General features: G+C 41.9%; 1 protein-coding gene across 4 annotated transcripts in view; it reads right to left on the bottom strand.

Moving 5' to 3' along the window:
- Positions 1 to 1,283: 1,283 nt before the first annotated feature.
- Positions 1,284 to 26,390, bottom strand: part of LOC122550649 (interleukin-1 receptor type 1-like) — a 63,031-nt gene continuing 37,924 nt past the window's right edge. For 3 of the 4 annotated variants that reach the window (XM_043691720.1, XM_043691719.1, XM_043691721.1), the window contains 2 exons: positions 17,873 to 18,040; positions 1,284 to 2,106 (listed from right to left, as the gene is read on the bottom strand). In XM_043691720.1, the coding sequence (XP_043547655.1) occupies positions 1,700 to 2,106; positions 17,873 to 18,040 (575 nt within the window). In that variant the 3' untranslated portion in view covers positions 1,284 to 1,699. Of the gene's footprint in view, positions 2,107 to 17,872; positions 18,041 to 22,125; positions 22,283 to 26,390 lie in introns of those variants that run through there. The other variant, XM_043691722.1, reaches the window with a different exon arrangement.

The following is a 26,390-nucleotide window of genomic DNA, read 5'->3' as shown; positions in this document are numbered from 1 at the left end:
AGGTCGAGGGCAGGTAGGAGGCCAGCACGGGGTGTCCAGGTGGATGGGGTGTGTTGGAGGCGTGAGAAGGGGTCGTCAGAGGGTGGGCGAGAGTCTTGGTTAAAGAAGTAGGCGCGAGGCAAAGGCGGCGGAAGAATTGTTCGATGTCACGCCGTGTGTTGAACTCATTAATCCGAGAGCGTAGGGGAATGAAGGTGAGGCGTCTGCTGAGGACTGATCTAGCACCTTGCTAGCACCCTGTTAGTAGTATCTTACCATGTGGCTTTTGTAGAAACATGTAAATCACATCCACAGCTGGTCCTTTCATTTTCCAGTTATTTCATTCTGGAACTTCTAACAGTTGTTCTAGTACCACCTGTCATTTAGAAAATCATGCTGACTAGCTTGATTTCTTCATGTCTGCAAATGCTTTTGAATTATTTCATGTTATAAATCCCTGTGGTAGGTTTTACAAGGGTAATGGTGAGAAACCACAGGTGCAGAGTGTTATAGCTTTGTGACTTTGATATCGCCCAACTGCAGTGGTCTTGTGCAAGATTCCTTTCTGGTGAGGTGTCCACAGAAATTTTAGATTTCGTATTTTACCAACAATTGAAGTAAGATTAACTGATCTGTCATGAGTCTTTCGTTTTCTAGAGCTGTGACAGATCTATCAGCCTCTAGCCCTCTGGCAAAATTCCCTTTCCAAAGAGTTTAGAATAATGTAAATTGTCACATTTTTTGTGATTGTCTACCTTATATTTGTGCTTTAAATTGTTAAATGCCTACTTCTGACAACATCCCACCTCTGAAACTAAAGCTACACATTTTGTAAGTAAGTTGAAACAGAAGGCGCTGGAGAAACTCAACAGGTCTGGCAGTGTCTATGAAAAGAGAATTGAAGATAATGTTTCAAGTCCAATATGATCCTTTGTCAGAAGAATAGCATTCTGTTGTTCAGTTCCAAAGAAGATATTGGACTCAACATTGGCTTTATTTTTCTCCACAGATGCTGCCAGACCTGCTGAGTTTCTCCAGAAAGTTTTGTTTTTATTTCAGATCTCCAGCATCTGCAGTACTTTGCTTTTATTTGTACCTGAGAAGTATATCTACTACAGTCTCTCCACAGACGGACAAAATTGATTTGCATCTGTTTGTCAATCAGAAACTGAGAGTCAATCCTGTCAACTGATATCTGAAGCAGGGAGACATTGCAGAGGAAGATACTCAAACAACACCTTTTCCAAAATTATTCACCATCTGCTATGATTTATTTCACATAATTTTAATTCATCAATGAGTACATCAAAAGAACAGACTTAACAGATTAAAAAAACATGAATGCACAACTAATTTTTGAATAACATGCAATAAGCACTGATTATTGCTAAAATTTTGTGTTTGGTAATTCTCCTAAATTGCAAAATAAAGAGCTGTGTTCACATGAGAGTCCAATATCTGCTTCTGGTGAGTAAATTTTCACGCCAGGGATCCTTACATAGAAAATAAACCTTTACACATTTAACAGTAATAAATGTCTGAATAAAACTCATTTAAAAGGGGACTTTAATAGGCACTGAAATATTACATAAATTCTCTATCTAAAGCAAGAAAAATATCAAAGTCAATTTTTATGTTGTCTTGTCATTTCGAAATGCTATGTAATGCCAGTATCTCTTTTCCAGCTTGGCAGAAGTACATTAGGTCAACGAGGAGAGGTTCAAGTTTGTTCTTTTCCGAGTAATTGCCTGTCACTCAGCTTGAATTTTATTTGTGAGTTGTACACAGCAGACATAGAAGACTTGCTTCTCAATGGCATTTTGTACCTCACTTGTTTCCAAAACCTTGAATAAGAGCTGTTCAGTTTGCTTCTTCTATCTGGTTTCCATTTAATAGTACCATATCTTTGAATGATGTGTCTTATGGATTCTGGAAAGTGATTCAAGTAATCACCTTTCTCCAATTCAATTAGAATGACTTTTATTTCATTCTGGATTAAAGCCTTATATAATCCAATCTGCTGTTCAAATCCACAGTATGCTTGGTCACTAGTCAAAGGCTTCTGAGCCAAAATGATTATCAACCTTCTGCTGTTCCTTATGTTTGCTTCAATAACTTCAACCTCGGCTGTAAATATAAACCAGGCATAACACCTATTTCAGATATTTTCTTATTAACATTTGTTCTGCAAAGATTTATAGAGAGGCACCAAAAAACCATTGGGGAGGAAATTGATTCCAATAATCATAGAAGCCCTACAGTGTGGAAGCAAGTATTCTGACCTATCAGGTCCACACTGACCCCCCCCCCCCCCCCCCCTCCCCACCCCCCATCACCACCTTACCCCTGCATTTGTCATGGCTAATCCACCTAAACTGTGCACTTTTGGACTGAGAGAAAAAAATAAATAAATACACAATTAATTTTTGAGTAACATGAGCCAGGAGGTGATCATTGCTAAAACTTTGTGGGACATCATATTACATAGCCTGAAAGTTTGTGTTCAGTAGTTCTCCTAGATTGCAAAATAATGCACTGTGAGGAAACCCACGCAGATATGGGGAAAATGTGAAAACGCTGCAGAGGGTGAAATTGAACCTGGGTCCCTGACGCTGAGGCAGCAGTGCTAACCACTGAGCCACTGTGCCACCCACATTGTGGCTTGCTTCTGTCTGCTTTTCTGTACAAAATTCAGACAGATAAGCACAGACTACACACAGTTGTAATCGCCCATGTCCAATCCCCAATGGAAATGTTTTGACTTCTAAGTGCTCTCTTAAAATAGGCATTTGATAACACACGTGCTCAATATTTGTTATCGTACCACAATGTCTAGTTTGGCTGCTGCTGTTAAACAGTCCTGCAGTCTCAATTCCATGTTTCCCTCTTGAAGGGAAGCGGCACTGAATTACTGGAGACATTTGCCAAATATTCAGAAGAATATTTATAGAAATATTTATACGTATAGTGGCTTATAGATACATATAAAATTATGAAGGGAATCGAAAAAACAGAAATAGATAGGATGTTTCCACTGGTACATGAGTCTAGGACAAGAGTGCATGGCCTCAAGATTAGAGGAAGTAGGTTTGGAACTGAACTGAGAAGAAACTTCTTCACCCAGAGAGTTGTTAATCTATGTTATTCCTTGCCCACAGAAGTAGTTGATGCTACTTCAGCAATCACTTTTAAAGTTAAGTTAGATACTTTTTTGAAAAATAAAGGAATTAAGGGATATGGTGAAAATGCGGGTAAGTGGAGCTGAGTCCACGAAAAGATCAGCCATGATCTTATTGAGTGGTGGAGCAGGCTTGAAGGGCCGGACGGCCTACTCCTGCTCTTAATTCTTATACTCTATTTTTGCTGCAATTTCATACAATGTATGGGGAGAAAGCTCCAGGGACATGGAATGCAGTTCTTGAGCTTTTAATGGTGGACGTGAGCAGGAGGAGATACACCATGCTTGTATAGGACAATGTGGAAGGAGACCCTGGAGAACTAACACAGTGAGAAGAGATCAAGAACAGACAACCAGGAAAGTTAACAAACAGATTCTGGAACCAAGAACCTGACAGCAATGTGAAAATATGTCCAGTAATTTCATGAAGTGATCAATGTGAATTGATGGATCTGCATATGACATCACCTGCCTGTTGGATAAGGCTGAAGATAAAGGGAACTGATAAGAGGCTTTACAGTGGACTGTTATGTGAGTGGAGTTGCACTGTATTATTCAGGTCAGCAAAGAGCTAAGATGGCAGGAAATCAGTAACTGCTGTCTCTTCCAATTAAAGATTGGTTACGTGCACCAATAACTCCAAATAAGGCAGACACTTGGCAAAGAGACCTGCGTATAAGAAAATCCTTGATTTTCAGCAGAACTTTGAAGAATGACTTTGCAGGATGTACCCCATGTTGGGATACATGGTAAAGGCATCAAGAGGAGTTCCAGCTTGACCAGGCACCAACTTTTCCAGATAATAATGTTTGGGGTTTGTTACAGAACCCAGGGTAGTGGAAGACAGTGATTGAGTTATCTCTATTGGTTAAAACTGTGTGTTATTCATTTTAAGTACTTGATAAATTAATTGAGTTTTATCGAACTCTAAGTGTCTCCCACTGCATTTTCATCTGTGTATATACTTTTGTCTCTCAGAGACGGGCAATGGAATTTGGCATCCCTGGGTGGGCATCAATAAGAAGTAGCTTTAAGTTACTCTGACACCGGACCTAGTAACCTCTGAATTTTCCAACATCCCGCTGGAATACGTGGGTGTAAATAAAAATAACAGCAGATACACTAGAGAAGTTAGCACTAAAAGAAAATGTTGGATCAGGGCACTCTGACTTAGGAGGATTTCACCAATAGTATGTGGCTGGAAAATGGCCGAAGTACCATGAATGTATTAGGTGTGACTGATACAGGAATGCAAATGCATGGAGTACAGCAAAAGATAGTTTGTGCAAAAAGAACTTTAAAAATGTGAAGAAAGCCGTAGCTGTAGGCTGTATGTTGGAAGACTGAGTAATAAAGCAGCAGCAAGAGCTGAAGCTATGAACAGAGATGGCTGAGATTAAAGAGATGCAGAGACTGACTGAGAAGGTCAAGAATTTACAAAGCCAGAGAGACACAGATCTCAAGTATAGCAACCATTATCAGATGCAGTGTGAGCAATTGATAAGGGGAAAGGAGAAAAGTGAAGAGGAAACTAGAACACAGATTATTCCTCTTTGTGCTAATATCTGGCTCTATAACTTCTCTATCAGCATTTACAAACTCACCCTTTGAGGAGGGATGGGAGCAAGATGGTGATGGGAAGGGCTTGCAGATGAATTGGCCAGATATGGAAAGCAGGACCCAAAGCTCCTATGGACCCCCACGATCATGAGGAGAAAACAGCCAGCAGCACCAGGAGGCCATTGCACAGTGCCTCCTGACCTCACATAGCCCACCCTTTATAATGTTCAACAGCTAAGAGATATAGCCAAGTGGAAAGGGGATTGTCAGCCTCACATGGCCCCTGGGAGCTTTTCCAAGTTATCCCCAAGCAGCAAACCAGACACTGGTTAGATAATAAGTTGGAGGAAAAGCTAATCCTGATGTGTCCCCCTCCCACTATACATTCAGCTTTGCCCAAGCTACAAAATGCAGGAGGCGGTCCATCAGATGAGTTAAGGGAGGTTGTACTGACAGCCATTGGAATTAATAGAGGGGCCCCAGTGAAAACCCTAAATAATTGCACACAGAGGAAGAAGGAGCATCCAACAAGGATGTGGGTAATGTTCTGCAGCATATATGGCCCCGGGCTAGACTTGGCTGCACATTTTGACAATCGGTGGGTCCATATAGTGGTGTTTCATGGGACAGAGAAGTCATGAAAGGCACATGACATGTTTGACTGCTCTGACAGTACTCACACTGAGGCCTGGGAATTGGGGAAAATAGTCAGAGCTTGGGAGAAGGAGACAAGAGGATATAAATCTAAGGGAGGATAAATGGCATCGCTTAGGGATCAAAGGGCAACAAGGAGAAATGAAGGAAAGGGATCAGTTCCAAGGGGACCACCATCACCCTCTCATATTAGAACTATAATTAGGTTTTATTGCCACGTGTACTCAAGCTCAGGGAATACTGGAGTACAGTGAAAAGTTTACTATGTCACCATTCACAACACCAAGGAACGAGGTACCTAGCCACAAAATCTTAGGTAAAGAGTAGAAAAATGAAGAAATAAGTTAAAAGTTCAACATTATAGTCCTTGCAAGTATAAAGTAGTAAATAAGAAATAAAGTTAGAAGTTCCAAATTGCGGTCCTTCTTTAGGCATGGGCCTGCAGTCAATACTTGCTGGCCTTCCCCAGGAGGCCTCGAATTCTGTCCCGTGCTGGGCTCAATCTCTCAATCTCTGTGCCTCTGTAGTGCCATCTCACCACTGACTGCCATCCAGACTAACCAGCCGCATTGCCACAGGCTGCCACAATCCTGCCATGGTGCCCCTCCAGGCCCCAGCCACTTTCACAATGCCACCAGAGTTTGGCCTGAGCACCCTGAACACCTCGTGCCCAACTGGCAAAGTCCCTGCTCTGGACCCCCAGCTGCTAAGTCCATGACCGGCTCTGTCCAGAAGGTAAGTAGAGAGAAAGTCTAAAAAAAAGAAAAAATGGAAGAAAAAAAGAAAAGCGGTCAGAGCAGACAAACCCCAGCTCAGGGGCTCTACTCCGCCGACATCTTGGATAAGAACTGAGAGGAAGGGGATGTGGGCGTGGACAACAAGGCTGACGTGTGGCCATAGGGAGCAGCCAGACCCCAGGAGGCTCATGGAAATGTTTCAATTGCAATGAAGAACAGCATTATGCCAGACATTGTCCAAATCCCCAAGGGGAAGGATGAATCAGGTGCAGGTCCAATCCTTACGACTAGAGGGACCCCAGTCTGTGCCACAGGACAATGTGCAACCAACTGAGGCAACAAATGGATTGTACCCCAACCCACACCTGAACACATCCATTATAAATAGCTTTGCAGGTCAATCTCAAGTAGGACAAATGACTAGCCCTTTAAAAACACATATAAGAGAGGTATAGTTGATGTTTCCAACAGTATTAATAAACCTTCCAGCAAATCAAGAGCATATCCTGGCCAGAGCAGGACTCTACTTTGATCCAGTGAAATGTATGATATGGCAAATGCCAGAAATAAGTCGGGAGCAGTATTTTATTGATATCCCTGCAGGACTGCGCAGGGAGAGAGAGAGTGCATGGTGGGAGAAATGTGGATCAGTTCTACTGACATGAGTGAGGACCAGATAGTGTAAGGAATTATTGGACAAAACCAGGAAGAGTTTGCCAAACATAAGCTTGACTGTGGACAGATGCAAGGAGAGATGTGCATTTGGGCCAAAATCCAAGCCCCAAAAGCGGTATGGGATTCCCCAAGCAGCTGGAAGCTAATATGGAAAAGATAGTACAAAGCCTGGTAGCATAAGGCATGTAAAGGACCATTGCCTCCATGAATGATTCACCTATTGGAGCGGTAAACTAACCAGATGGGAGTTGGTAACTGATGATTGATTATTGAGAATGAAATAAGCTAACACAGTGGCTACCACCCCAGAAACGACAATTAAATAGAGGGAATCTGCACAGTGGTTTATGGTGCTAGATATAAGTATTGGATTTTGGGCAATCCCCTTGTCCAAGGAGTGTCAGTATAAATTTGCATTTACCTTTTAGGGACAACAATATACGTGGACAGCTTTGACACAGGGATTTCACAATTCTCTGTTAATATTTCATCAATGGTTCAGCAATGGGTTGTGGGATTTTTCTCGGCCAGACTCCCAGGTACAGGATGTTAATGATTTGCTTCAGCAAACAGGATCAATATCAGTTCCTGAATGAATCACTGCAATTGCTAAAGGAGCTCAGGTTAAAAGTGAATCCGATAAAGGCTGAAATAATGAAAAAGCAGAGAATGAATTACTTCTGGAGTGGTGTTAACACCAGGAGAAAGAGAAGATAGACAAACAAAGAATTGAAACAGTGATTAGACTTCACATTCCCACAGATGTGCTGGGATTAAGATCGTTTTTGGGCTTGACTGGGTATTTTAGAGACCATATTCGCTTTTACCACTAATGATGTTACTAAAGAAAAATGCCCCATGGGAATGGAAGGCAGAACACAGGCAAGCAATAGCAGCTTTGAACAGGGCTTGACATGTGCTCCTGCCATAAAAACCCCAAATCCAGCGGAACCAACCTCCGTGGAGGTGGCTGCAACCGGGTTCATAATATTGCCAGTATTATTGCAAAACGCGCATGGTCAGTGAGACCAGTGGCCTATGTCTCATGCATACTCATGCCAGTAGACCATGGCATGTGAAAGGCACTTCCTGCTCGTGTTATGGGCGGTACAAAAGGGTTCAGAAAAGATTTACAAGGATGTTGCCAGGGTTGGAGGATCTGAGCTACAGGAAGAGGCTAAACAGGCTGGGGCTGCTTTCCCTGGAGCGTCGGAGGCTGAGGGGTGACCTTATACAGGTTTACAAAATTATGAGGGGCATGGATAGGATAAATAGACAAAGTCTTTTCCCTGGGGTCAGGGAGTCCAGAACTAGAGGGCATAGGTTTAGGGTGAGAGGGGAAAGATATAAAAGTGGAGGCTGGTACAATTGCAACATTTAAGAGGCATTTGGATGGGTATATGAACAGGAAAGGTTTGGAGGGATATGGGCCAGGTGCTGGCAGGTGGGGCTAGATTGGATTGGGATATCTGGTCGGCATGGACACGTTGGACCGAAGGGTCTGTTTCCATGCTGTACATCTCTATGACTCTATAACATTTTACCTACATTGTAGGGTTGAACCTGTTGACAATCTTGACAGAAGATACACCCAATCAGATGCTGCTGGATGGACGTACTAATGCTGACACAGTGAGCCAAAACAGAATCGCCATATGGACACTGTTATTACAGGGGAGAAACACAAGAGGTAAAAATGGTTAAAAATACTACCATGTTAACAGATAATTTAATTTACCAGGGACACCCCATGAGTATCAGATGGTGATACCAAATGATTCCAAGAGGCCATTTGTGTCAAAACAAAAAGAAGGGAGTACTCAAAACAAGAGACAGATAGAGACAGAAATAGGAGAACAGCAAGGGAATGCCAAATCACCCTTTGTTGATGGCTGGTCATCAGGATGGAGAATGGAGAACTGGTCGTGGTATCTATATGGAAGATGAACAAGAACAAGAAGTCAATAGTATAGTATAGCCCTCAAGCTGCTATGAATGCTCAAGCAGCTGAGTTGGCAGCAGTGGCAAATATCGTGAACCACCCAAATAAACTCCCCCTCCAGAATCAACTGTCTCTTCAGATAGCATGTGCGTGTGCAACAATCTGATGCAATACTGTACCCCTGTAGGAGGCAAAAGGCCTTGTGTCAGCATATGGGGAGGTCCTACCATCCACCTCATGGCTGAGGTACACCTTTGAAATGGTGAAAGGGCAAGAACATGGAGTGATGAAAGTAAAAGCTTATTCTAAGTTATCACCAGAATGAAATAGAATGGCAGATGAATCATCCAAAAAAAGGATAATAACTGGAGAAGAATGGCAGCTGTAAATCAAGGAAACAGGGAAAGAAAGTGAAAGAAATGGCCTCAATTGACTTAGCAGGAGAACAAAGAAAAGATAAAGAATTATAAAAAGAATTGGGAGGGAAGGAGTCAGAGGAATATAAGGTTCAAAAAGGCCGACACATAAAAGAGGGTGTGGTACTGTGTAAAGAGAAATTTGTAGAACCAGAAAGAGAAAGGGATCAGATGATTTATTGGTATCATGACATATATGGATGCCAAGAGTTGGAAAGCACCTTGGAGAGTTTGAAGGAGGTATATTAGTGGCCATGGTGAAAGGAGACGTGGAATATTATGTGAAAAATTGTCTGATATGTTCCCAAAACAACCCTGACAAAAATGTGAAGAACAGAGTCCTTAGATACACAAGGCTAGTAGAGGGGCCCTGGACAAATCTACAAACTGGCTTTGCTTGTCCCTTACCCCCAACTACAGAAAGTTATAAGTATATCCTGGTGAGAGTAGATACCTTCACCAAATCGCAAGAGGTGTTTCCCACTCGAATCAATACTGTTAAGATTGCAGTGAAGATCCCTGTTACAAAAATCTTTTACTCGTTATGGTTTACCAAGGAGTATTGAATCAGATCAAGGGGTGTATTTTACAGTTCAGGTGATGTAGAATGGCATGACACTGGTAGGGATAAAACAATGTTTCCACATACCCTATAGGCCCCAATCCAGTGGGATAGTCGAAAGGATGAAACAAACTTTGAAGTTTGTTGGCCAAAATGGTGCAGCAGCACCAGGCCACTTGATTAATGGTGCTTCCTTTTGTCTGGATGATAATAAAAAGCACTGTAGCTTCCTGGACAGGATTTACCCCTTATAGGTTGATGACAGGTTGAGAGATGTGTGGCTTGGAGCCACTGCTAAGATTAGACTTATCTGAGCTAGAAATAAAAGGAATAATGAAAAATAAGTACAACAGCGCATTGAGGGTGTGAGATAAAGCAGATTATATGGTCTCAAATTATCTTGGAAGGAAGAAACAACAAAGTAAGGCCTACTTTGACTCCAAGGCAAAGCCAAAAGAGGTGCAGGTGGGGCAACAGGTAATGACGACTGCAGGTGCTGGAGATTAGAGTCGAGAGTGTGGTGCTGGAAAAGCACAGCAGGTCAGGTAGCATCTGGGGAGCAGGAAACTCGATGGTTCGGGCAAAATTCCTGCTCTTCCAGCAACACCTTCTCTACAGGTACTGATGCCTATACATCAAACAACATTCTTCCTGACCCCTCGCTTTGCAGGACCATATGAAGTGATAGATAAACCAAGTTCATCAGTATACAAGTACTAACAATGCCTAACAAGAGTGGCTAGTATCATATTAACCAGCTACAAACATTTGTAGGGGACAGGATAATTATCATCATTTACACATGACGTTGGAAGAATGTGATGCCCCAGAATTAGGAAACTTAGAGTTGGACTGGTTTCGGAACGTAAAACATGGCATCGTGGGAACAGAGCAACCTGAACAAAATGTATATCCGGCAAGTGCACTGTTATCTCCCAACCCCCTTAAGATTCAGATGGACCCTTCAGGCTCACCAATGCAAATGAAAATGAAGGGAAAAGAAAAAGGGGAACATAATGGATAAAAGTTCTATGCCTCATCCAAAATGGGTGAGGGGAAGGAATGGAAGGCTAGAAGCAACCCTTGATGTACATAAATTGGCTGATGGGGCGAGGAGATTAGTGCTCTAAATAGAATAACAAACATCGAATAAACTGTAAGCAAGAGCAGAAACTATGCTTGTTTTGCAGGAAACTAAGACAACGCGGTAAAATAAAGGAAGAGACAAACATGGGAGAATCAATTGTCATAGTCATCTTCCTTGGAATTGCGATTAGTGTAACCATGGAATCTTGGGAACAGGCAGCTGACGGACTTGTATTGTGGAAGGAAAGGGATGGCGATTGTTGAGTGCAAACATAAAAACTTAAGTGTTCAAACAAATGTCATGTGTTGGGACGAGATGTGAGTCTTTCTATCAAGTTTTGGGATCCACTCCTTTCTTCAGGCAATGGCTCTGTCAGACTAAAAGATGGTGATACCTTTTACATGGTCTGAGACAAGAGTAAGCCTCAAGGATTGAAAACCTAAGTATTTAACAGCTCAGTTGAGTGGTTTAGAGTAGAGTTTAAGCCCACACTTAACACAAAGCCAAATGTATCCAAAAAGGATGGGGACAATTTGCTTAGGGCCAGATACTTGTATATTGTACAGAGATAGCCCACTAACTATCACCTAGTGCGACTGCCTGGAACTACCTCAGAGCCACAGTGTAGCAGATCTCAGAGAGGTACAAGGGGAGTAGGGTTAGTATTAGAAGAAGCAGAAGAGATAATTAATCTCATACCAGGATATGGAGACTTACAGGTAGCGTTTAGCCTGGTGGATATACAGGTGTTGTCTTGGTGCAATAGAACAACATTGGAGACAACTTAATCATGGTGAATTTATATCAGAAAGAAAAAGGAGGAAGAGAGGATTGATAAAGTTAGCAGGACTAGGCTATGTGTCAGGTGTAACAACTTTTGAAACCCTTGACATAGCAGAATTAGAGGCTCTGTTAAATTCCCTCCAGGAAAAGATGAGGATAATAGTTGGCCAGGACTACCAGGATCAAGAAAAGACGGGTAGGATTGGATTGCAAGCAGCACAGGTAGCCCTGAGCACCATCAAAATGTTGAGACGCCTTCAAGATGTTTGTTAAAAGTTAAGAACTGGGAAGACTGACAACTAGATTATAGGCAAGGTGGCTCACGAGGCAACATGCAGTAATAAAGCACAATTGTTCATATTTTAGCTGGCTCCTGTCTACATTAAGCACAAATATGTTGATTATTAGATGCTCATAGAGTTCCAGAATAGGTGTCAGAGGAGCATTTGAGAGTATGGGTGGTAGAGGAGATGCACCAAATCAACTCAGAAGCCTCACTCTGAAACCAGGTCTTAAGCACCTGTGATGATAATAAGGTCAGCTCAACATTGGTGTGGTGCTTGTTATACTCCAGCATGGGGGCAATCTGACACACTCACAAATGTGAGTTCATAATGTGTGTAAATACCATAAAGGAACTTCAATATCATTAGGTAACCCACCAACCCATGCTATTGTTCTAGAAGGATCCAAAGGGGGCTGAATTTGTCCTAGTGCCATCAAGGGGAAACCACTGGGCATGTCCAGAAGAAATGATCGAAGAAGGACTAACTCAGTGTGGATTTGCCTCCTATGAGAACTGCTTATTGTCTATCCTGCTGGTGAACAAACAAGCTTTTCTTAATATGTCTTGGTGGGAGACACCTTCAATGTTGCCATGGGTGCCTCAGGATATCAAAAGGAAGGGCATGGTGTACCCTAGATGGACTAAATGTGACAAACAGCAATATCTCTTCTGACTTAACCATTCTGTTTAAGTCAGAACCCATTGAGAAACTAAGCATAACACTATCCATCCACCTAAATGATGCAGACAAAGATTTTTGGCAGTTTATAGCTACGGAACTTCCATCTATACCACACTTCACCGCAGGCTGGCTGTAGGTCATTTTTGAGGCAAAGGAAATTATCCATAAATGGGCCATGGATGAGAAGGAGATTAAAACTCACACAAAACAGGCAGATAGAAACTTGCATCTCCAAGTTCCTGGAGTAAAATTTGGAATTGAGGACTGAACACACATCCATTCATGGATCAGAATTGTGTCTCACGTGATTGTTGTGCTGCTATTTTCTATAATTGTGATAGTCTTATTTTGTTTGTTAAAAGTTAAGAACTGGGAAGACTGACAATAGAGATGGGTCTTGGATATCAAAAAGATAGCTCATATGGAAGAGGGCTTGTAATGGCTGCTTACTATAGAGTAGGAATAATCTAGATGTAGCTAATTCATCATGTTTCTTACTATTCATTCATTTGCATTGATATTTTGTGTAACTTGCAAGGTGTGGAAAGCGTATAACATTGTATTTGCCACAGAACAAAAGGAAAATGTGAAAGATATTGTAAATTGCTTTGTAATGTTGTCAGACTTATGACTGTGTTTTTGATAAGTACAATGATATAAATGGCATTTCAAATAAAACAAATGAAGTACTGCTTTGTTGAGAATGCATCAGTGTAAGGGAGGTAATGCTCACCACTCCCTGAAGGTGCCCTGGAGGATATAGCAAACCCAGTAGGAATGATCCTCAGATAAATATTTGAATCAAATGTGGGGCGAGAAGTTGGATAAGGCTGAAGTTAACAGGAACTGATATGCGCCTTTGCAAATGGGCTGTTATATGAATGGAATTACACTGAGTCATTCAGGTCTGCTAATAACTAAGATTGGAGGAAATTAGTAATTGCTGTCTCCACCAAATAAGGAGGAACCATTTAGGACTGGTGATGTGCACAGACAATTCCAAAGAAGGCTTACACTTGGCACAGAGACCTGTGCAGAAAGAGCACATGGAGATCCTTGATTTTCAGCAGGACTTAGGAGAATAACACTGCAGGAGGTACCCTATGTCAGGAGGCATGGTGAAGACATTGAGAAGATTCCAGCTTGGCCAGCTGCCACCTCTCCCCAGTAGATATTCCCTCTGGTTCTATGTTTGGCTTCGTTACAGAACCCATGTTAGTGAAGGACAGTGGTTGAGGTATCACTGGTAGCTAAAAGCATGTGTTATTCATTAAAGTACTTAATAAATTAATTAAGCTTTGTAGAGCTGTCTTTTCTGTATCTTCATCAACATATCTCCTGTCATCTCTTAGAGACGTGCAGCATACCAATCCTGTCACTACTCTATTTTGTTGCACGATACAACACAATCTAGTAACTCATTCAATACATCCCTGGCATTCATGGACTCAACCAGAATGCCAGCTGACCCTCACATACCAGAGACTGCTGCCAGTCTCTCGTTCACCTTTTGCTGATACCTTCTTGTGAATTAGTATCATGCAAAATGTAAAAGCAATTCAAAAGGATGATAGCACAAACTGATTGGTTAGACCGGCCAGGAAAGATAAGTTGAGGCTTCTTCTCTAGAAAAGGCTGATAGGTGGCCTTAAAAATAGAAAAAATGATTGATCAATTAGACATAGAGAAATGGTCGTGCAATTGAATTGCCTAATGTATTCCTCGGGGGCAGGTTATGTCATGGATCCTCTAAGCATGTGAGATCATGCAATCTCCCCTCCGGCTCTCCTGCACCATTCATGTCTTTAGCACTCCCTCCATTAATCTAGATCCCTCTGTCTGGAGACGTGCTCATTTTGCAAACTTTTTCATTGCAGAATCTTTTTGTTGGGCTTCCTTTAAAAGGCAGCTGCGTTTAACAAAGAGCTGTCTGTCTGTATTTGTGGTCAGCACTGAAACCTCAAACACAATCTACTGTATCCAGAATGCAGATGCAGAGCTGAAAAGATAGAGCAGCTATAGAGGTACAGGGACTTACATAAAAATCATTCAGGGAAGTTGGGTAAATTAATTTTCAGTCTTACCCAAACTGACGTGATCTGCTTGGCCATGCCATGAATCCTTGGCTGGTACACCCATTACGTTCTGAGGAAGGGTCACCGGAGCTGAAACTTTAACTGGGATTCCTTTTCTCAGATGCTGCGAGAAATGCTGAGCTTTTCCAGCAACTTCTGTTTTTGTTTCTGATTTACAACATCTGCAGTTCTTTCAGTTTCCACTTGTCAATTTGTCCAAAGCAAGAAATATAAACGTATCACGCATAAATCCAATGGAGGATTTATCACCCAGCTAGTGATAAGAATGTGAAATGCAGTACCACAGGGTATAGTTGAAGGAATAGTGGAAATATATTTAAGGAAGGAAGGAAATAAACAATGTGATGGCATAGGTTAAAAAGATGAGATGAGGTTTATGTGGTGTATAAGTGCCAGCAAACTCAAGTTGGACCAACTGGGTTGCTTGTCAATTGAATCAAATTTATTTAGCAATTATAGATAAATCTGGGACATACATGTGTAGTTGCAAGTTTATGAGATCATAAGAACATAAGAAATGGGAAGGTAAGTATATCTTTTAGATCCTTGAACCTGCTCCATCATTCAATGCAATCATGACTTGATCTTTTTTCTACCTCAACTTCACATTTCTGTTCCCCCTACCACGTGTTGCCTTAAGAGATCAAACGCATTCAATCTCAGTCTGGAATATATTCACTGAAGGAGCATTCACAACCCTCTAGAGCAGTAAATTCTAAAGGGGCAGAACCCCCGATTGAAGAAATTGCTGTTCATTTCAGTCCTAATTACACGACTGAGTCTTTACCCTAAAGCTGTGCCATTAAGCTTTAGACTCCCCATCAGGGAGACCAAGGTACACACCCTCACTAGCCCCTTCAGAATCGTCTTTCAATGAAATCACATGCTATTATCCAAACTCCAGAAAATTCAGACCCAATTTACTCAGCCTCACAACTTAAGACAACTCTCACATCCCTGGAAGCAATCTAGGAAGGCTTTGCTGTACTGCCTCCAAGCAAAATATATTCTTTTCCAGATAATGGCCAAAACATCACAGACAATTCAACCAAAACTTCCCCATTCTGCATTCCAATTTCCATATAGCAAAGGAAAGGCTTACTATTCCTGTCTGCTAACTTTATGAGTTTCTTGTATGAATACTTCCAAGTTTCTCTTAACAGAACGAGTTTAAGCATAGGAAGCTAGAAAGACAAATATGTATTCATCCTTGCCATTCAAAATGAACAACTGACATGTTATCAGCACAGGAGAAAGTGAGAACTGGAGATCAGAGTCAAAAAGTGTGGCACTGGAAAAGCACAGGCAGTAAGGCAGCATTTGAGGAGCAGGAGAATCGATGTTTTGGGCATAAGCCCTTCCTGATAAAGGGCTTATGCCCGACAAATCAACTCTCCTGCTCCTCGGATGCTGCCTGACCTGCTGTGCTTTCTCAGCACCATACTTTTTGACTCTGGTGTTATCAGCTCAAACAGGTGAAAGCATACTCATCTGGAAATGTCTACTGGTAGAGATGGCAATTTACCAGAAAGATTGTGATAGGAATGTGCCGTTCCCTCCAAACAGATTTTGAACATGTCAAATTTATATTGTCTTCTATTTTTATTTTCCAGTGTCAGTATAAACAAATTAGGAATATGATGTGTTTTCTCAACCAGCTGCATGCCTTTTTTCTGCATTAGGCTCATGGTGACTTAAACATACAAGTTCTAGACCTAACGGGATGCAATCATTAAGGAAAGTCCTGAGTAGGGTGTCCCAGAGCTCAGAATTAGGATGACTATGGTTTCTAACATGCATCATTGATTTGGATTTTGAAACTTAATACAAATCAGCTACATTTGCAGATGATAAAAAAAATTACAGTGCATTGTAAAATTTAATGAGTCAATATAATGCTGACAAGATATGTGAACTGACCAAATAATGGCTGATGAAAATTTGTATGAATAAGTGTGAAATATTATAAATAGAATAGAAACATAACTCCATTATAATGATGATAAAATAGTTAAGAATAAATTTGCATCGGTCTAATCATCTTATTAGACACAATGCTCAATAAGTCCTTCCAATGCAGAGTAGACATTCATTAACAATGGCAAGTGAACGTTGTACAATGTAACCAAAACAGTAAAATTAAAGTCAGAGGAAGCTCCAAAAATTAATTGCTTTTCTTAAAGCACATGTTGATTTCTGTGCTGCATCCAATTCTGGATGTGGAGAATGAGAGAGATGGTGAAGTTGGAGGTAGTACAGGGCAGGTAGGGTTAGGATTATCATTGATGACCCCTGTGTCAGAGTCTTAGTTATAAGCTGCTATTACTGAGCAACCTTCCCGCTCCCTAGCTTACACAACACAGCATGCCAGAAGTGCTGAAATATCCTGAAAGTTAGCTTACTTTGCAGTATTACATAATATTAGCTCAGAGTAACATAGGCATATGCAACACTCAAAGAACAGTACCCCCTCCACACTAGTTACACTGTTTGCCTCCATACAAAAAGCTAGATAGAATGAAATAAATCCATTTCATTATACATTTACTTATACGTGATACTTATGTGTAATTTTGAAATATTTAACAATTGAGTAAAATGGAACAGATGTAAATAAGTCTTAATGAGGATGATCCAATTTATACTTCTTTCTCTGATCTAATTTTAAATAATTGTCATTTTCCCATAATTCAATCTGTCATGGAGTCATACAGCATAGAAACAGAGCCTTAAGTCCGACTCATCCATGCCAACCAGGTTTCCTAAACTGAACTTGTCCCATTTGCCTGCATTTGGCCCATTTCCCTCTAAAGCTTTCCTATTCATATACCCATCCAGATGCCTTTTAAATGTTGCAATTGTACCCATCTCCACCACTTCCTCTGGAAGCTCATTCCATACATGTACCACCTTCCGTATGAAAAGGTTGCCCCTGAAAGCTTTCTCCTCTCACCTTAAACCTATTGCCTCTAGATTTGGATTCCTCTAGCTTGCAAAAAGACTTTAGCTATTCACCTTATCTATGCCCTTCATGATTGTATAAATCTCTAGTATAATATAAATACTGTGTAGTATTATATTAGATCAACATTTTGTTTTTCATCTTTATTTTTGGTCAATGGACTGACACAGAAATAAAATTAAAATGAAGATGTTTTAAAAGAAAGTACTAGTCAGTACTTTTTGTTCAGTGACCAGCATTTACAATAGAAGGAATTAAATTTCTTCATCTTACCCTGACCAGGAAGATCATCTCTGCCAGAAATGAACAGTTTGTAGCCATACTTTTCTTCAAGGGTCTCTGGCAAAGTGTGGAGAGCAAAGTGGTTTGCATTACAGTTATCAAGAGATCCTTCATTCACATATCTTGGATAGATGACATATGCATCAAACATCTTACCATCTGTATAATCAAAGAAAAATATGTAATTGTAACGATACTAATTGATAATAAATAATTTGCTTGTACTGATTAAAGATGGCGCATTTATTTTTCAACAAAATGTAATTTGAAATTGTAAGTGTGCAATGCTCTAATGCTGTAATCTGAAATTTACACTACAAGACTAAATAATCTTTGTTGTCTTAACCTCATTCAATGTTAGCAATTGGTTGATGAGAGTAATAGAAACAGAGTGATTTATAGATTCATAAATCCATACAGCACAGAAAAACATCAAGACTGCACAGTCATAACTACTACTAAAATTGTGTTAATCCCAATTTCCTCTCTTGTCTCATATCCTTGAATGTTATGATTTTTGAAGTACTCATCCAAATATTTTTAAAGGTTTCCAGCCTCCACTACCTTCTCAGGCAGTACATTCCAGATTCCCACCATCCACTGAGTGAAAAGGTTCTTTTCCCAAATCCCCTCTGAATCTCCTTACTCTAAATCTATGCTCCCTCGTGTTTGACCCCTCAACCAAGGGGAATAGCTGCTCTCTATTCACCCTGTTCATGCCCTTCATAATCCTATACACCTCAATCATGTTCCCCCTCCATCTCCTCTGCTGTAAAAAGAATAATCCAAGCCCATCTAGACTCTCCTTATAGCTAAATTTCTCCATCAAAGGCAACATCCTGGTGAAGGGTCGAGAGTGTGTTGCTGGAAAAGTACAGCCGGTCAGGCAGCATCTGAGGAGCAGGAAAATCAATGTTTCGGACATAAGCCCTGCATCAGGAATGAAGCTTGTGGGTCGGGGCTGAGAGACAAATGGGAGGGGGGTGGGATTGGCGAGACGTAGCTGTAGGTGAATGAAAGTGAGGGAGAAGGTGAGTGGTCAGAGAGGGCAGTGATGGACGGGTCAGGAAGTCAGTGCCAAGTTGGAGGCTTGGGACTGGGATAATGTGTGGGGGAGGAGAAATGAGGATGCTGTTGAAATCCACATTTATCCCATGTGGTTGCAGGGTCCCAAGGCAGAATATAAGGCGTTCTTCCTCCAGGCATCGGTTGGTAACGGTTTGATGGTGGAGGAGGCCCAGGACCTGCATGTCCTTGACGGAGTGGGGGGGGGAGTTGAAGTGTTCAGCCATGGGGCAGTGAGGCTGATGGATGCAGGTGTCCCAGAGATATTCTCTGAAACAATCCGCAAGAAGACGTCCTGTCTCCCTGATGTAAAGGAGACCACACTGGTGTAGATGACATTGGTAGAGGTACAGGTAAATTTCTGATGGATGTGGAAGGATCCTTTGGGGTCATGGATGGAGGTTTTGCACTTACTGTGGTGGCAGGGAACAGTACCAGGAGTGGGGTTTCAGCTGGTGGGGGGGGGGGCGGGCATGACCTGACGAGGGAGTCACTTTCTCCTAACATCCTGGTGAAGTTCCTCTGTACTCCCTCTCATGTTATTAGATCTTTCCTGTAGTGAGGTGACCAGAACTGCACACAGTACTCCAGCTGACCAATGCTCCATACAACTCCACCTTCTTCTCTTGTACTCTGTGCCACAACTGATGAAAGCAAGTGTCACATATGCCCTTTTAACTATCCTATTCAAATGCTTTGCTGACTTCAGGGATCTGTGAATAATTACCGCAAGATCCCACTGCTCCTCTAAAGAGGGTCCCTGTACTGACCCTTGTGGTACAGTGCTGGAACTGACTTCCAGTAACTCAAACTGCCTTCTCCATTACTTTTTGTATCCTATTATCCAGTGTCCTGCCATTCATTAAGTACTCCCTCATTGTGTTTCTTCTTTCAAAGTGCATCACCTCACACTTACCAGGGTTAAATACCATCTGCTACTTGTCTGCTCATCTGACCAACCCATCTAAATCTTCCTGTAACATGCAACCATCTTCTTCTCTATTAACCACGCTACCAAATTAGTGTTGTATGCAAATTTGCTGAATATTCCTCTCACATTTTCATCTGTATTATTTATGTATTTAACAAACAATAAGTGTCCCTGTACTGATTCTTGTGGTACAGTGCTAGACACTGGTTTCCAGTCACTCAAACTGCCTTCTACCATTACCCTTTATGTCCTGATTTGGAGATGCCGGTGTTGGACTGGGGTGTACAAAGTTAAAATTCACACAACACCAGGTTATAGTCCAACAGGTTTAATTGGAAGCATACTAGCTTTCAGAGCAACGCTACTTCATAAGGTGATAGTGGAGGGCTCGATCGTAACACAGAATTTATAGCAAATATTTACAGTGTGATGTAACTAAAATTATACATTGAAAAATTGATTGTCTGTTAAGTCTTTCATCTGTTAGAATACAGTTTCACTTCTTTCATGTGTAAATCACAAAATCTTTTTTTAAAAAGTTGCATTCTCGGGTTAGCTGTTAACAATGGTGATAGCTAGACAATATGTTGAAGGTGTTAGCCCCCTGTGTTCTCTGTCTATGCCATGATGTTTAGATTGATTCTAATCTAAAACATGAGATAACAGAGTTTTACATAAATTCATGCAGTTTTTGAGCTCAGAGTTCTCCATGAATGCATGCAGTTTTTGAGCAAAATACAATGTAACCCTGCAAGTACAAATTCACCCCACAAAATATATGTGTACATGTGGGTCTTTGTCTGTCTGTGTGTGTGTGTCTGTTTGCGTTGGGGATTGTGAGTGTGAGGAAGTGTGTGTGTGTGTGTGTATAGTGAGTGCAGAGTGTCTTAAGTCTGTGAGGAGATGCATGAGTGTGTGTGTCTGTAAAGGTGTGTGTGAGTGTCTGTGTGCGTGTCTGTGTGTGTGTGCGTGTGTGTATAGGAGTATCTCTGTGTGTGTATATAGTGCAATGGTGGTCACCTGTAATGTGACATGAACCCAAGGTCCCGGTTGAGGCCCTCCTTATGGGTACCGAACTTAGCTATCAGCCTCTGCGCGGCCACTTTTCGCTGCTGCCTGTCCCGAAGTCCACCTTGGAGGATGGTCACCCGAAGGTCCGAGGCTGAATGTCCTGGACCATTGAAGTGTTCCCCAACTGGGAGGGAACCTTCCTATCTGTTGATTGTTGTGCGGTGCCCATTCATCCGTTGTCGTAGCCTTTGCTCGGTTTCCCCAATGTACCATGCCTCCGGGCATCCTTGCCTGCAACGTATAAGATAGACAATGTTGGCTGAGTCACATGAGTATCTGCCATGTACAAGGTGGGAGGTGGCCCCACGTGTAATGGTGGTATCTATGTCCACACTCTGACAAGTCTTGCAGCGTCCACCGTGACAGGGTTGTATGGAGTTGTCCTGAGAGCCGGGCAGTTTGCTACGAACAATGATCTGTTTGAGGTTTCGCGGTTGTTTAAAGGCAAGTAGTGGAGGTGTGGGGAAGGTCTTAGTGAGGTGCTCATCCTCATTGATAATGTGTTGCAGGTCACGAAGAACATGGCGTAATTTTTCAGCTCCTGGGAAATACTGAACAGTCAGTTGCAGCACGTGTCTGTCTCCTGAGGAGTTCATTACGGTTCCTTGCTGTGGCACATCGGAACTGGCGGACGATGAGTTGGGCATCGTACCCCGTTCTTGTGAGGGCATCCTTGAGTACTTCCAGGTGTCCGTCATGTTCCTCCTCATCTGAGCAGATCCGGTGTATGCGTAGGGCTTGTCCATAGGGAATGGCTGTTTTAATATGTTTTGGGTGGAAGCTGGAGAAATGTAGCATTGTGAGGTTGTCTGTGGGTTTGCAGTAGAGTGTGGTGCTGAGGTGTCCATCCTTGATGGAGACGCATGTGTCCAAGAATGAAACAGATAGTCGAGAGTAGTCCATGGTGAGTTTGATAGTGGGATGAAACTTGTTGATGTCACTGTTTAGTTTTACCAGTGATTCCTCGCCATGGGTCCAGAGGAAGAAAATGTCGTCAGTGTACCTGGTGTACAATGTTGGTTGGAGATCCTGCATAGAGAAGAAGTCTTGTTCGAATCTGTGCATAAAAATGTTGGCATATTGGGGTGCAAATTTGGTCCCCGTAGCTGTTCCATTTGTCTGGATGAAGAACTAGTTGTCAAAGGTGAAGACGTCGTGGTCAAGGATAAAGCGGATGAGTTGTAGGATGGTGTTTGAGACTGGCAGTTGTTGGTGTTGAGTACTGTGGCTGTTACCGCAATGCCATCATTATGGGGGAAGCTGGTGTAGAGTGCGGAAACGTCCATTGTGACGAGGAATGTTCCCGGTTTGAGTGGTTCGTGGGTGCTGTGTTTCTGTAAGAAATCCGTAGTGTTCCGTGAGTGCTGAGTTTCTGTAAGAAATCCGTAGTACAACCCCCAACCCAGACAGACACACACACACAGACAGACAAAGACCCACATGCACACATATATTTTGTGGGGTGAATTTGTACCTGCAGGGTTACATTGTACTTTGCTCAAAAACTGCATGCATTCATGGAGAACTCTGAGCTCAAAAACTGCATGAATTTATGTAAAACTCTGTTATCTCACGTTTTAGATTAGAATCAATCTAAACATCATGGCATAGACAGAGAACTCAGGGGCCAACACCTTCAACATATTGTCTAGCTATCACCATTGTTAACAGCTAACTCGAGAATGCAACTTTTTAAAAAGAAGGTTTTGTGATTTACACATGAAAGAAGTGAAACAATCACTGCATTCTAACAGATGAAAGGCTTAACAGACAATCAATTTTTCAATGTATAATTTCAGTTACATCACACTGTAAATTTTTGCTATAAATTCTGTGTTATGATCGAGCCCTCCACTATCACCTGATGAAGGAGCGTCGCTCCGAAAGCTAGTGTGCTTCCAATTAAACCTGTTGGACTATAACCTGGTGTTGTGTGATTTTTAACCTTTATGTCCTATTACTAAGCCAGTTTCTGATCCATCTCACCAGGATTCCCTCATTTCCAGGTGGTTTAACCTTTTTAATCAGTCTCCCATGTAGGACATTGTCAAAACCTTTCCTAAAATCCATATAAACAACATCAACTGAACTTCCCTCATCCACACATTTGATCACATTTTCAAAAGATCACAAATGTATTTGACAAAGCCATGCTGACTATCCTTAATTAACCCATGCCTTTGAAAGTGAGTATTAATTCACTCCTTCAGACTCTTCTCCAATAATTTCCCTACCACTGACATGAGACTCACTAGTCTATAATTGCCTGGTCCACCCCTCTTAATAAGTGGAATCACATTAGCCACCCTCCAGTCCTCTGGCACATCCCCCTGTCACCAGAGAGGAATTAAAAGTTTGTGTCAGAGTCCCTGCCATTTCCTGCCTCACCTCCACAGCAGCCTGGAATGCAATCCAACCAGGCTAGGGGATTCATCCAGCCTGACAGACCACCCAGTACCTCCCCATTTCCTATGTCAAACTGTGCAAGTTCCACACAGTCTCTTTTCCTGAAATCCATACCTGCATTCTCCTTTTCCAGAGTGAAGACTAATGAGAAGGATTCAATCAACTCCCGTCCAATATTTTCTGCAATCTCACACACAAGTTGCCCTCTTGGTCCCTAATGGTCCCTATTCTTCCCCTGGTTAACCTCTTCATTTTAATATATTTATTAAATAGCTTAGGATTCTCCCTAATCCTGTTCACAAGTTCTTTATCATGCCCCTTTTTGCTCATCTAATTGTTTTCTTAAGTTCTCTCCTGCACTTCTTGTATTCCTCTGGGGCTGCAGCTGAATTGTGCTCTTTGGACTTGATAAAAGCCCTACTGTTCTTCTTTATCTAATCCTGAATTGTCCTAAATATCCAGGGTTCTCTGAACTTATTGCTCTGTCATTTACCATTAAAGGGTACATTTTGGGCCTGTACTCTCCCCAGCTCCTTTTTGAATGTCCCTCCCATTGCTCTGCTGTAGACTTATCCACAAGGAACTGTTCCCAGTCTACTGTGGCCCGATCCTGCTTTATTCGAAAAAAATCTGTCTTCCCCCAGTTCACAGCTGTCTTTTGCAGGCCATCTTTCTCCTTGTCTCTGACAAATTTGAACTGTGCCATGTTGTGGTCACTATTGCCTAAACGTTCCCCCACTGCCACATCAAGCACTTGTCTGGCTTCTTTCCCCAGATCTAGCACTGCACCGTCCCTTGTTGGGACTTCTACATGTTGATACAAAAAACTGCGCTGGATACATTTAAAGAAATCTGACCCCTCTAAACCCATAACACTATGACAATCCCCTTATACAATTACCCAATTATTACTCTTACACATCTCTGTGAACTGTCTACATAATTGCTCCTCTATTTTGCACTGACTCTTTGAGGATCTAGAGTACACTCCCAGTAAAATAGCTGCCCCCTGAACATTCCTACGTTCTACCCCCAAAACGTCATTTGAGGACCCTTCCAAGACATCATCTCTCCTTATTGCAGTAATTGACTCCCTCATTAATAGCGCTACACCACCACCTTTTTTACACCTTCCTCTATCTCATTGACGATCCTATACCACCAGAATGTTGAGTTGCCAGTCTAGCCCTTCCCTCAACTATATTTCTGTGGTGGCAACAATATCATCTTTCCATGTGTCAATCCACACCATTCACTGGTTAGTCTTATATTACACTCCTAGCATTAAAGGCTTGCCAGCCTTGCCTTACTCTCTTGACACTCAACGTAACTGAACTCACTATGACTGTCTTCCTTTCCTGTAGCATGATGTGTCCCTGTTTCATCAATATTCTGAGTTCCCTCCCTCTGCCAGACTTGTTTAAAGCCCTCTCAACAGCATTAGCAAACCTACCTGCAAGGATGTTGGGCTCAGGTATAGACCATTCCATTTGTACTTATTCCACCTTCCCAAAACAGTCCCAGTGTTCCAGAATTCTCAAGTTCTGCCTCTTGCACCAACTCTTGAGCCACATATTCATTTGTCCTATTTTCCTATTTCTAAACTCACTTGCACATGGCACCAGGAGTAATCCAGAGATACAACCATTGAGGTGATAGAGTCATAGAGTTGTACAGCCTTCAGTCCAATTCATCCATGCTGACCAGATATTGTAAATTAATCTAGCCCCATTTGCCAGCATTTGGCAAATATACCTCTAAACCCTTCCTAATCATATACCTATCCAAATGCCTTCTAAGTGTTTTTAAGAGTACCAGCCTTCACCACTTCCTTTGGCAGCTCATTCCATACACACCCCACTCTCTGCATGAAAAAGGTACCCCTTCGATCCCTTTTAAATCTTTCCCCTCTCACCTTTACCTATGCCCTATATAGTTTTGGACTCACCAACCCTGGGAACATCTGGTTTTTAATCTACTGCCTAGTTCCTTGAATTCTTGATGCAAGATCTTATTCATCACTTTGTCCATATTATTGGTACCAACATGTGCCATGGCCTCCAACTTATCACCATTCCCTTTCATGATGCCCTGCAGCTGTTCAGTGACATCCTAACCCTGGCACCAGGGAGGCAACACACCATGCTGGAGTCACGTCTTTGGCTGCAGAAATGCCTGATTGCTCCCCTAACTGAAGAATCATCTATTCACACTGTCCCTTCTCTTTTCTTCTCACTGTCTCTCCCCCCACCAGCACCTCCACTTCCATACAGTCAAGCCACTTGTGGTGCCAGAAGCTTGACTCTGATTGTATTCCTCTGAGGTACCAACACTCTCATCAGCTTCCAAACTGCAATACCGGTTAGTGAATGGGACCACAGGAGACTCCTACACTGCCTGCCTGTTCTTTCTGGACACCCATTTCCTTCTTTCCTCTACTGGTATGATATTGCATTTGACAATGTCAAATGGGAAATAACTGCTTGAAAGACATAATACAAAAATCAAATTGATTTTACATGCTAGTTGATGTACATAATATTAAAAACATTCAATACTGCTTTGTAATAGTCATGAACTGACAGCCATATTACATTCTATTTCATATGCATAAACAAACACTGTGATTACAAATTGTTTAATTTTTGTAGTCCTAAACTCAGACTGATATTGTATACCAAATAATTTAGAAAACCTGAATCATCAGATATTATTATGCAAAACTGATGTACAGGTATTTAACTTTAGAAATCTAGTGCACCACATGTGTCCAATGCAGGTGGACTGACAAATCCCTTTCCTTCAAGTTGATTCTCCCAGTGATGAGTATGAGCTAACAACCTGTCCACATGAAAAGAAACTTAGAGAAGAGCACACTGCAAAGCCCAATCTGCCAGTTGTTAAGGTATCAAGAAATTGGGCTATGCGCAGAAGAAGGTAAAAGGAAAGGAAAGTTGGGTTCTGTTGTTTTGTATCTTCTCTCTCTCTCTCTCTCTCTCCCCCCCCCCCCCCCCCCCCCCCCCCCCCCCCCCCCCC

This window comes from Chiloscyllium plagiosum, chromosome 6 (genome assembly GCF_004010195.1).
Source record: "Chiloscyllium plagiosum isolate BGI_BamShark_2017 chromosome 6, ASM401019v2, whole genome shotgun sequence".
Taxonomy (NCBI): Eukaryota; Metazoa; Chordata; class Chondrichthyes; order Orectolobiformes; family Hemiscylliidae; genus Chiloscyllium; species Chiloscyllium plagiosum.
Note: the sequence above shows the minus strand (reverse complement) of the source record. Positions and strands in the feature narration are given on the sequence as shown.